Source organism: Pomacea canaliculata, linkage group LG13 (genome assembly GCF_003073045.1).
Source record: "Pomacea canaliculata isolate SZHN2017 linkage group LG13, ASM307304v1, whole genome shotgun sequence".
Lineage (NCBI taxonomy): Eukaryota > Metazoa > Mollusca > Gastropoda > Architaenioglossa > Ampullariidae > Pomacea > Pomacea canaliculata.
Genome location: NC_037602.1, coordinates 10,684,140 through 10,695,738, shown reverse-complemented (window position 1 = coordinate 10,695,738; position 11,599 = coordinate 10,684,140). Strand labels below are relative to the sequence as shown.

The window sequence follows — 11,599 nt, the reverse complement described above, 5'->3', positions numbered from 1 at the left end:
TGTAAGAAATGGGGTCTTACAGTAAACATGGATATTGGAAAGGTATTAATATTTAAAAATGGGGCTATTTTAAGGATTGTGAAAAATGACTTTGCTGAAAATGAACTTACTGGAGAGTGTTGTTACAATTATTTAGTCTTTATCTAGAATACGATCTCAATGACAAACATCAGGCAGTTTCCATACATTGTCTTCTGGGCTTTAGATAATTCCTACTGTATAACAAATATCAAGAAAAGGGGTCCAACAGTACACACACATATAAATGAATCGCGTGGTCTGTTTAGACTGTTTTTCTTTATTAACAGCAACAGGGAAAAGTACAGTAGGCAAGATGAAAAACAAAATCAACATTAATAAACAACAGTCATAGTGAATTTAATGATCATGTCATTGAGGTAAACAAAGCAACATCAATAGATGTCAGTCAGTGTGGCCTTTATGATCAGGTCCCTGAGGTCTTAAGGGTAGAAGTTAACGGTTGACATAGGATCTCAAACGGTCTTTATATTCGCTTATCAACACAATGGTCACGACTGCTGTCTTCTATCTTGTGCTAAGCAACAAAACATCTTAGAGAAAATGTTGGAATATTAAGTCGAGGCTGTACGAGCGTTTTGCCGCTCGTCTGCTGTCGTCATGGTGACTGTCGTGCATCATCTTCATCCCGCTATGCAGCACGTGGCGTAGGCTGTGACTCCTACACCTGTCTCACTGACTGCAGTGCACACAGAGGTACCTCCTGGACACAGTAAGACAGACATATACAGGTACAGTCAAGGTGATGTGAGCATTCATTGTGTAAGTATTTTGGCAGTGGGCAGCAATGTCTTAAATGTAGGTGTGTATGATGGTATAACGAAGGTTCTTACTTTCCGTGAAGGCTCCTCTGTATTTTCCATCTACAGAAAAGGCGTTGCAGCCAGTCATAATGTAGTTTGGAGGGCACGTGACGTGCGCACGTCTTCCACGTAGAAAATGTGACTGGACTACGTGGCACTTCAGTCCTCCATTGCAGCAGGCAGCTGTAGCTATCACACCTGTCGGTAAGATGCCCACATATATATATATATGTAATCAAAAACCAATGTACAAACATGCACAAACATCTGTACACACACAAACATATCAAAGTACAAACTTTTATTATACAGACACTCGCTTGTGTATAGAATCAGGCATTCACCGGTGACACAGATGGAGAGAGAGAGAAACAAACCAAGGAGTGTGACCTGACTATTTACCCGACTGTTTGGCGGGGTCACTGGTGGTGGGGGGTCCACTCTGAGCAACACATGACGTCATACTGGGCATGACCCCGGCGTGGTGAGACCAGCGACTGTACGCCGAGCAGCCTGATGGGATAGATGGGTACATGGTCAGATGTGTCTTTACAAAGATATGCTGATATATATTTAAGCAAATAATGAACTGTGTAAGTGAAGGAACGAGGGCGCATACATAAGAGAAAAAGGAAGTGGGGGTGGCGACCGTTTGCATCGTCCCGTTGAGTACTCAACATTCTCGTGAATCAACACAATACTTCCAAAACGTGAACAATGTTAGTGGACATTTCAAGAGGGGACAAAATAGAGAACATTGACCTGTGTTAACTGTTTAATCGCCAGGACGTTCGCTATGCCAGACTTGTAAACTGAAGATACGAGACCGAGACGTTTGTAGGGGACGGAATCGTGCTGTCCACTCACCAAAAGGGAAGTAACCACCAGGACACACAGCCTCTGCTCTGGCACCGTCAAAGATGGCAGAGGGACCTGCTACCCGGTAGTCACACGTGAGTCCCTCCAGACGGCAGCACTGAGCCGTTGCCACCAATTCTGAAATAGTGTCACGTGACGTGTAAGTGTGACTAACGATGTCACAGGACACTACCACACTACAGGCTAACAACATCCGCTTGTTGTAGAGACAAACTTCGTAAGATTACAGCACAGAAAGGACAAGACAAGGTGTGAGGTCAGGACAGTCACCTGTTGGTGTTGGCAGCATGCCGTGAAGGTGTGCAGTACACGTGGCCGTGCCGTTGATCACCGTCATCTTGTCTGACAGCTGGATCTGGTCGAGATTTACTTGTCTCGACTGTTATCCCATGGAGATAAAAAACGTAAAACCTTTAAGTATCCGTACACCTGTTGGTAAACTTTAGGGTAATATGGCAAGTACCATAAACAGAACAAGCTACGAGACCATAGTGATACTATTTTGAGTTTCTTTTTTGTCTGTGAAATCGTGTAGATATATAAACTTATACTTCTTCTAAAGGTACTTGCATTTTGTCCCGTTTATTTTAAAAAAGTGAACAACGGAAACACATTTCCGGTTACTTTTTAAAAGTTGTGGTAGAGAAACAAAAAGCCTCTAACCGTGACGTAGCTACTACAGTCTGTCATGACGTAACCATCGTCACACGTGACAGACACTTCCGTCAATCCCCCGGTCGACCCTTGCACACTTGATATGCACCTCTGACACATGAGGTTTTGGTCCTTGGCCGTTGAGATGGCCATTCCCATTGACTCTTGACCTCGGTGGCTAATACACTGAGGGACAAAGTCTATCTCTTTAGGCACGCCGATTGGCACTGTGTTGGAAGAAAGAAAATAAACATAAAAAAAATCGCAGATACATAACAAGAGAAAAAAAAAAGAAGTTATCCTGAAATAATATTCACGATCACAATATTAAAACTACTACTTAATATATAAATGTTGGAAATAGTCGTTAAGTTAAAGTTCAAAGGCCAAACAATCACCAATATGTTTCGGAAAAAAACTACTTTCTTCTGACTCGGTTCTCAAAGTACTTCGAGTGAGAATCATGCGAGGTGCTTAGCAACATGAAGAGGAGAGAGGTTGATGAGAACTTACCGTCACTGGCCGTGACATTGATGTGATAGACGATGTCCTGTTTGCCGAGAGTCATTTGTAGTTTCTGGACTGGTACGCCTCTCTTCTTGACCACCACATCATAGAGGCCCTGGAAGGCCCGCAGACGGAGGGTCTGGTTACTGTCCGACAGGCGCCACGTGACGTGGGTGCTCCACTCCTTCTTCACCAGACAGGCGAACCGCTGGCCGGGCTCGATAAACTGAACACGTTCACACAGAAGGGATAAATAAACTGAACACCTCCACACAGAGACGTGAGCAGATTATAAAATAATTTGCAGCTCTATACTCGTGAATAATGTTTGTTCTGTTTGTGCTACTGTACTGTGTATGACAAATATGCTGGATGTATAAAAGCTTTGAATGTAAGAGACTGTCTAGCTATCACACAAAGACAGTCGGTGACATTACTAGTATTTGCTGAGCGTCACGTGTGCGTCCTTTCCATGACGTAAATAAAACTGTTTGCAAAATCAACGGATATATCTGTAACGGCCATCAAGGACCTACTTGGAGGTCTGGTCCACTGATAAGACCTTTGTCATGGAAGCGCTGTTTGTCGTCCCAGATGTCCCAGAATATGAGGCCACTGAGCCCAGGGTGAGCAAAGAAGGCCCGGATGGCGTCCTCCAGCCAATCAGCTCGGACTACGTCATCATGCCAGCCGAGGTCGAACTCCGTCATGAAGAGTTCCAAACCGGTTTGTGCCAGTCTGTCAAGTCGTCTCTGTTTACAATCATGGAGTATAAGGAGGTGAGTAGGATCCCTTCATGCACTGTACAAACATTAGGTGTTGCCTGGGCCTGTTTGTTGTTTAAGATGTTTCCCATTAGTTAATATTCTGCGTCGCTCGTTCTGTTGTTTAAAATATGTTCAACATTACTGCTAGTATATTGCCTCACTCTTTGTTTTGTATAAAATGGTTTCTTAGGCGAGAAAGCAGCGAATGAGAAAACGTGTGTACCCAGATCATAGTAGGGTCAGGCTTGATGAAGTCTTTAGTATGCCCTTGTATTCCAAGACCCTGGATACCTGTTCCTGCCCTTTTGAAGTCTTCCGCTAAGTCGTGATACGCCTGTAAGAATAATGATATATATTATACAAACACATCACAAACGTGACAACAGATCTCGACGCCTTGTGTTTATTGTCACACCAAAGATTTGTTTCTTTACTGTAAAGCAGCATCCCAAAGAACCCAGTATCCCACATTTCTTCTTTAAAGCAATGAACAGCTTACAACTGTACTCATGTTTCTCTCACTACACTGCCAGACCGTTACCTCCGTCTTTCCTCCGATTGTGACGGCCTGGAAGTCGTTGAGGTAAAGTTTGGGGACAGGATCCAGGCGCTTGACCAGCTTAAACATCTCCATGGTGATGTTCGGGTCCTGAAGCGTCTCCTCGTAGTACTGCTCATGGAGAAGCTCGTTTTGAACGTCCCAGTGGGCCAGCCTGCAGTCCACGAGACACTCGTTACACAACGACAAATGTATAAACAATATGATAACTGCCACAGTTCATGACCTTTACTTGTCATCACATGTCACATAAAGAGCGGTTAACCCGGAACACATCTCAGACAACAGAACTTCCATTCAGAAGAACTTGCGGTCCGAATGACTTAGATAATGTGAATACAGTTAACTCGAGAGTTATTATCCCTTTCTCCTCTTCTAACAGTAGGTGTCTTACTGAAAATGAAGTTTTTACTGTCTCATAAATCATCTACCCTGCTTGTATCAGTCGTATGATGCCGGTATTTTTCTCGCCTGCTCTGTCTCATAGTGGACTGGTGGCTTTATGTGTACAAAGACTTTTATGATAGCTTTCAAACATTTAGAGTCCTACAAGACTCACTTGCCCCTGGTGATGTTAGTCATGCGCTCGACATGACGGACCAGTTCGGTTCGAAGCTGCCTGCCGCGGAGTGACTGCACCCACCCGGGTACACTGTCCTTGACACCCCACAGGATGGAGTGGCCCCGCACTTTGAGGCTGGCCACAGATGCCAAAGATTTACACCAGGAACACGAAGACAGACTTGACATGACACGGCATGGCATATGACGAGACAAGGGAGATAATAAGCTTCTGTACACGTTATCGAGACTGAAGAGTCTTCTCCCATTTGATGACGGTAACGTGTCTGCGAGAAAAGCTACTGAATTTTGATTGATATGTTGTTTTCATTCTAAAAATATGTGTTGTACGTAGACAACAATCCAACTGAACATACAGTCTACCTACGTGTATCTCCATTTTAATTCTTTGTATTTAATGACAGTCACTTAAGTCACTCCCCTCCCCCATCAACTGTAACATAACAGCCGTAAGAATTTGCCCTAATGGCAAAGACAACTCACCCATTCTTGAGCAAAACATCTGTGGCGTGTACAGCCTTGCTGAAGTCTGGGTTTTTGGACTGGCAATAAAGCAATAATAAAATAACAATCAATGTTTTCTAAAAATGTGCTGGTCTAGTTCTGAATTATCAAAATTAAAAAAATAATGAGGAAACTTCTTTTTGGAACAAAACTGTTGAAAATGGAACTTCAGATTTAAGTACATCAGAGAGCAGTATTGTCAGTGTAATAAAAAAAAAACAGAAAACTGATTTGTCCATTAACTTACTTTTAATAAAAAAGAAGTAGTCTTCATTTTCTCCAAGAAACCAAAAGCAAAAAGACAGGACGATCGAAAGAAAGAGAAAAGAATTGGAGAGGTGGAAATATAACATTATTAAAGTTAGGCTAGAAAAAAGCGACAAACAACGAATAATGGAGAGTAAATTAATACAGTCAGACCACTTACTTCACCCTCGCCATACTTCCACTTGTAACTCTGGACTGTGGCCCAGTTGAACAGATAGAAAAAAATGTCTTGAAAGCGTTTGTTTCGCGCGCTCGTTCCACGTAGTAGGTCGTCCTCCACCTTGGATCCAAAGGCAAACAAGTGTTTCTTGTGGTCTACCTGAAGAAACATGAATATGAATTATGTGAACACAGTATCAAATAAATATTTGAGGCACACATGAACACAAATAAACAGCTTTAAATAAACTGCACGTCAGCTTTGTGAAAATTCTGTCTTCTTCACAGATGTGAAATTTCATCCATTCGTTTGGCTTTCTATAAACAAATAATAACCTCTGCATGGAAAGCTGCTTTAGTAACAGATAAACTGCAACTACTAAAGCTACGCATGTTACCATCACATCACAAAATGATAACAAAACACATGATTTACCTGGATTTCCACATCTGCAGGGTCAACACAGGACGGAAGGTGCACTCTGCAACAAACAGTGAAAAAGGAAAGAAAAAATGAGCCAGCAGTATCTCAGGTAAACTAGTCTTACATCTCTGATAACATGGCAGCAGACAAGTCTCATACATTGGATACATCTGATAATCAGTAGCCAGTCTGAGACACACCATGAAGCAGAGGACAAATCTCTGTTCAACGATATGCGTGGCAAGAAGATCACTACAATCAAATTTCATTCTTCCATTTTCAAGAGTATACAAACGACTATTGTCTATTTTACTAACTCACTGTAGGTGAACGTTGCTTTTCCTGTGCTTGTCAATCCTGACGAGAGCCTCAGTGGCCCAGTCCGGATGCTCAGGGACCTCGTATAGGACCAGGTCGTCCAGCAGAAAGTCGAGGCCGGCGTCAGGACCCTGGATGGACAGGTGTGCGCCTGTGATGTCTGAGGCGCGAGCAGTTGTGTGAAAATCTCTCCAATTCTGCTGGCCATCGCCACACTCGTCATTAAACTTCTTTTACACACATGCACATACCCAAACATGCACGAATGAGTCTAAGGCCAAGAAAAACTATTTTTATAGAGATATCTTTTAGTGGTTTAGTATCTGAAGGCATATGCATCTGATCAGTTATGAATGTTTTAAAATTAATTTATAATGTGTACAAATGGATGGGGTGTAGAGTAAAGGTAGTGTACTTCTCATTGGAGCATCGAGGTCGCCAGTAAGTGTCAACCAGCCTTTATTCACCGAAGCAAACGCTCGCCAAGCAATGATGTACTGATATTTCCTCACTGTCGATGACAAAAAGGAAATAAATGTAACCTCAGTCACAATCTTTAGATGAACTCCAGTAACACTCCAGTAAACTCTAGTGTTACTCGTGAAACTTTTAGTTGAACATTAAACTTAAAATAACAACTTACACAACATACCCAACAAACCAAAGTCTTCCCCAACATCCCAGCTTCTTCACATCCGATTTTTAAATCTTGTGTTACCAACGTCAAAGTTCTAGAAGCGTGTAAGCGCTGTCACGTGTGCCGTTACCTGTGTGTTGACGAGTGGTCTTGCGAGCCTTTTCGACCATCTCAGTTTAGGAGGCTGGTCTGGTGCGGCCCTCGCCTTCTTTCTCGGACTTTTTCCTGCTTTGGACTTGGCGTCGTCATGTTTCTTGTCTTTACTTTCACTTTGCTCGTCTTGACATTGATGTCGCTGCTTTCCCCTCAAAACTTTGCACTTCTTTGCTGAATCACCGACTGCAACCAAAGTTAACGCAAATCAAGACCAATACTGGTGTCTCCAAACACCTTCTAACAGTTATTGCTCCATTGTACTACTTCTTTAACAGACTTTGCAACCTCTTTAAAAACCAGGCTATACACTGATGAACTACGGCGCTCCGTGAAAAGGAAAAGTCAAACAACATCAAAGGGAAATTCGGCGGAGTCGCCAACAGCATGTCACGATAGGGACAGCGGTCAAGGAAAGTTGTCAGAAAGTGAGGTGACTACCACAATTATGACAACATCTTTCTTCTGTCTGTCCTTCTGTCGGTCAGCCATCTGTCTCTGGCATGTTGTGCAGACATGTCTAATAAGCAAGGGATGATCCCGAAGTGTAATCAAGTATTGGTGCTGTCATGCTGATCACGTGATGCTGATTACCATCGAAGTAGAAGGTGAGGAGGGCTTTGAAGGTCTGCCACAGTCTACCCGGCTTGTCCTCCAGCAGCCTGACGTAGGCGCGCAGTGCGTAGCGTCCCCCGGGTACCAGGCCGCTGATGTGCTGCTGAGGCCCGGCGTTAGGGCTGGTCCTGTACACAGTGATGTGACTGATGATGATGTTGTTGATAAGTATACATAGGGTTTTACTATTTAGATGATGTTTAAGATATAGGTAGCAATGAGTGTTTGAAGGGTTTATCGTAACTGAATTTCTTTACACACCCATCCCACAGCCCCATTCTTACCTTCCAGAACACAAGAGAGAAAAATTGCCGTGTGTTTTGACGGAGGAGAACTTTCTCATCTGAAAGCCGCTGCCTGTCCACGTGCTCTTTAAGCTGTCATCTTCAAAGCTGGGTTGAGCAGAAGGTTTCGGATTGCCTTAAAAAAATAAAATAAAAAGCAACTCATCATCATAATAATCATAATGCGAAATTTGTAGTATGAATACTCACACTCCTAAGGAGCATGCTCTTAGCGCTTAAGAACAAGAACGAAACATGGACAGCATACGAGGGACACGAAAACAAACAAATAACACATGAGCTATAAAAGAATAAACATCAATAATAACGAAGGATAAGAAGAATAAAATCAACTACAGAAAACACAAAGGTGAAAGTGATTTCATATACAGAATAAACAGAACTGAGTGCTGATCCCTTAGGGACGCCACAAGATAGTGGAGCAGGGCGAGATGTTTGACCATCAACAAACACAGTCTGCGTCCTATCAAAGATAATTGAATAGTCTACATCATCAGCAACACTACAACAACAGCACTAGCGCAAGAGAGAACGACGACATTAGGTATTTACATGTATTACAGGCAACGACAAAATCACAGCATTCTGAGATCCTTAGGGTCAAAGTTAAACACACTAAGACAGTAAAGACTGGCTTATGCATGATGTGAGTACCCACCTCATGGCTGCCCGTCACCTGCACGACGACAGCGACGACACTCAACGCCGCCAGCGCCCGTTCCATCATCAGCGACTACCACTACAATGACGACCACAGCGGCGTCTGTCGCTCACTCAAGTGGGTGAGTGCAGCTCTGGGACGCTGTCCCTTGTGTCAGCTGCTGAAAAGAGAAGCGGGAGGATGTCTGGCTGCACACAAATTGTTCCGTTATTACGCAGCTCAACAAGATTACATCTTCTCAACAACACTTCCATGGGCACCAAGCGACATGGCTAATGGCGCAGGCGAGCAGGGCTGATTCACCAAGCCTTCCTAAATGAGAATTAATATTAGGTTGAGAATGGGTCATTGCAAAATCATTCCATCATAGCAATTTCTTGTCAGTTTTCTCTCATTTGCATTCATGATAACCTTTATTGATTGCACTTACTCGAAGTAAATACTTGCTGCTAATGAGCTAACAGTTAGAGGTTAAAACAACTGTCTCTCGTAATTAGCATTTTCACACAGTCGTTGACAGTAATATCTGTACACATTTCACACAGACACTTAGGATAATGAGTGTGTAAATTAGGCTGAAATTGAGAAAGATCATAGATATATATACCAGATCGTGAGTGTCGAGTGCACCCAGAAAGAGATCAAAACCTATCTTTTAACCATTATTTTAATGTCAAACCAGAAAAAGGTGGAATTATTTCGCTTATTTGTTATAATTAATAAACAGTCAAGTTGAGAATGTCAACTGTAAACCTCAGTGGATTCAGAGAGAGAGAGAGAGAACGACTATATAGTATTTAATGGGTAGTCGCCTGCTCGTGGATGACAATCGGTCCTAGCCGGATGGATGGAGGAGTGAAGCGAGCTTTACTACTTCCTGTTGTAGACGGACCCCACCCAACATCCTCCATAAAATCCAGGAAACTAACAAAAACTCGAACGATCTGCAAGTCCTACGAGAAAAAGTCGAGCGGGCGATTCAGAACCTAAATGGAGGTAAATCTCAGAGGGCGGACATCACTGCGGAGTTGTTCAAAGGTGGCGGGGAGGAGATAACGAAGGAGCTTACTACACTGTCGAAAATTTGGACAGCCAAGCAGTGGTCATAAGAGTGGACGCAATTACTGGTCGTATTCCTGCCGAAAGAAGACAAACGTGAGGCATTGTCAGAACTATAGAACAGTAAGTCTAATTAGTCACCCAAGTGAGGATATGCTTGAGGCCTAGGGTTATGGCAAGGATGTCTACGATAACTTTATCGACTTTAAAAAGGTTTTAGATAGAGTATGACATGAGGGGTTATGGAATGTGTAGCATTCAGTGTTGAAGAGGTCCTTTCCCGCACCATCAAAGCACTGTACGAAAGTTCCAGGAGCTCAGTTCTTTTCAATAACCATGTGGTCCCTTTGCCCGCTAATGTCAATAAACTCCGAACTTGTATCACTGGATTGCTGGCAGACGATTTTTTTTTCCAGTTAATTGCTAAAACGAGGCATGAAACGACAAAGCTTCCGGTTTAGTCAAATTCTTTGTTTAGGCTCGCCGAGACTAACAGCAGAGACTAAGAGTTGGTCTTGGCAGACAGCAATCCACACCTATACACGTCCATGAATAAACCAAGAGAATGGTTTTCAGCGACATTGTGTCATTGTTTTCTCTTTCTATTTTATATTTAATATATATTGGCGTGGCGGCCTCTGGGATTTGGCGGCCCTGTGCAGACGCACAGTTTGCATATTCAGGCCACTTGGATCAAGCAAAGTGGAGATGGAGTCGAGCCCTTTACATATCTGGACTCGTGCCATTTCCAATGCGGACTCAGGATCATGGCATCGACAGTAGCTATTGTCTGGCTGAACATTTGGGACAACAGGTGTCACCTTCCTCACCAAACCCAGACTTTACAAGTCTCTTGTTGTGGCCATTATGCAAGACGTGGACCCTGCTCACCGACTGGGTGTCCATGACCGGTCCCGCTGGTGTCAGTTGACCCAAGCTGGGTGCCATCGTGTGTCGCCTCTGGTACCAGTCTGAGATGCAAATAATAACGAGTTTGACAACGGGAGCCTGAGGGCTATTATATAGGAAGTGTGGTACTTTGAGTGGGACGACTGTAAGTTAAATTCCTCAGAGTATTGCACTCAGGGCAACACAGAAGTTAGTTTCCTGTACCGGACAAGATTGTTCAGGACAAGATCTCTTTATTTCATTACTAGCATGATTAATTTTTACTGATATTCTGTGCACTTCATTTGCTGTTTAAAACTGGGTGCCACATTTAGAAACAGTGAATGTACGTGTTTAATATGTTTTGATATTTCTCCCAGACTCTTTTAACACGGTTAGTCTCATGGACTTGCGATGTAAGGGGAGTAACTTGCAAAGACTAGCGTAAATACATTTAGCGTTGTAGCGTCCCTTGCCTTTATCTGCATACCCAGACTAATCTTGTTGTTTCATCTCTGGGGTGTGGTATTTTACTAGCAGAAGTGTACACAAAAAGAAACATCAAAAAGTATGCAGAAAGTCTGAGGTAGAAAAGCGAGTGAATGCTGATGTGTCATGTAGGTGACTTGGCTTCTTCCTTCAAGAATGTGAGCTTGTACCACTTGAACACGTGACATCGCTTCCTGACCTGTAAGACAAAATCTTAATAGCAATTACAAATTACAACAATTAATTAAGAATAATAGTTACAGGAAATAATACTTTTGAAAGTAGCCGAGAACAGAATTTACAGCTAAAAAACTCTTTACTGAAAGAAAA

The 11,599-nt window shown here is 42.9% G+C and overlaps 1 protein-coding gene across 1 annotated transcript; it reads right to left on the bottom strand.

Annotated features, from left to right (window-relative positions):
* Window positions 1-287: 287 nt before the first annotated feature.
* LOC112554711 lies at window positions 288-9,041 on the bottom strand. Its single transcript, XM_025222683.1, has 20 exons — window positions 8,831-9,041; window positions 8,152-8,287; window positions 7,847-7,995; window positions 7,230-7,438; window positions 6,878-6,973; window positions 6,466-6,622; window positions 6,157-6,202; window positions 5,722-5,880; window positions 5,274-5,332; window positions 4,768-4,905; window positions 4,191-4,362; window positions 3,873-3,983; window positions 3,419-3,634; window positions 2,889-3,108; window positions 2,385-2,602; window positions 1,992-2,100; window positions 1,710-1,838; window positions 1,245-1,355; window positions 873-1,040; window positions 288-742 (listed from the first exon to the last, which is right to left on the bottom strand). The coding sequence occupies exons 4-20, from the start codon at window positions 7,267-7,269 to the stop codon at window positions 663-665; spliced, it is 2,229 nt and encodes a 742-aa protein (XP_025078468.1). The 5' UTR covers window positions 7,270-7,438; window positions 7,847-7,995; window positions 8,152-8,287; window positions 8,831-9,041; the 3' UTR covers window positions 288-662.
* Window positions 9,042-11,599: the final 2,558 nt, after the last annotated feature.

What these genes read in the sequence shown, in the direction of transcription:
- LOC112554711 (XM_025222683.1), bottom strand. Translation starts at nt 7,269, where the DNA reads ATGGTCGAAAAGGCTCGCAAGACCACTCGTCAACACACAG. An exon ending in GACCACTCGTCAACACACAG is followed by an intron (nt 6,974 to 7,229) that starts GTAACGGCACAC and finishes TGTCATCGACAG; the next exon opens with TGAGGAAATATCAGTACATC. An exon ending in CATGCTGCCAACACCAACAG is followed by an intron (nt 1,839 to 1,991) that starts GTGACTGTCCTG and finishes ACACTATTTCAG; the next exon opens with AATTGGTGGCAACGGCTCAG.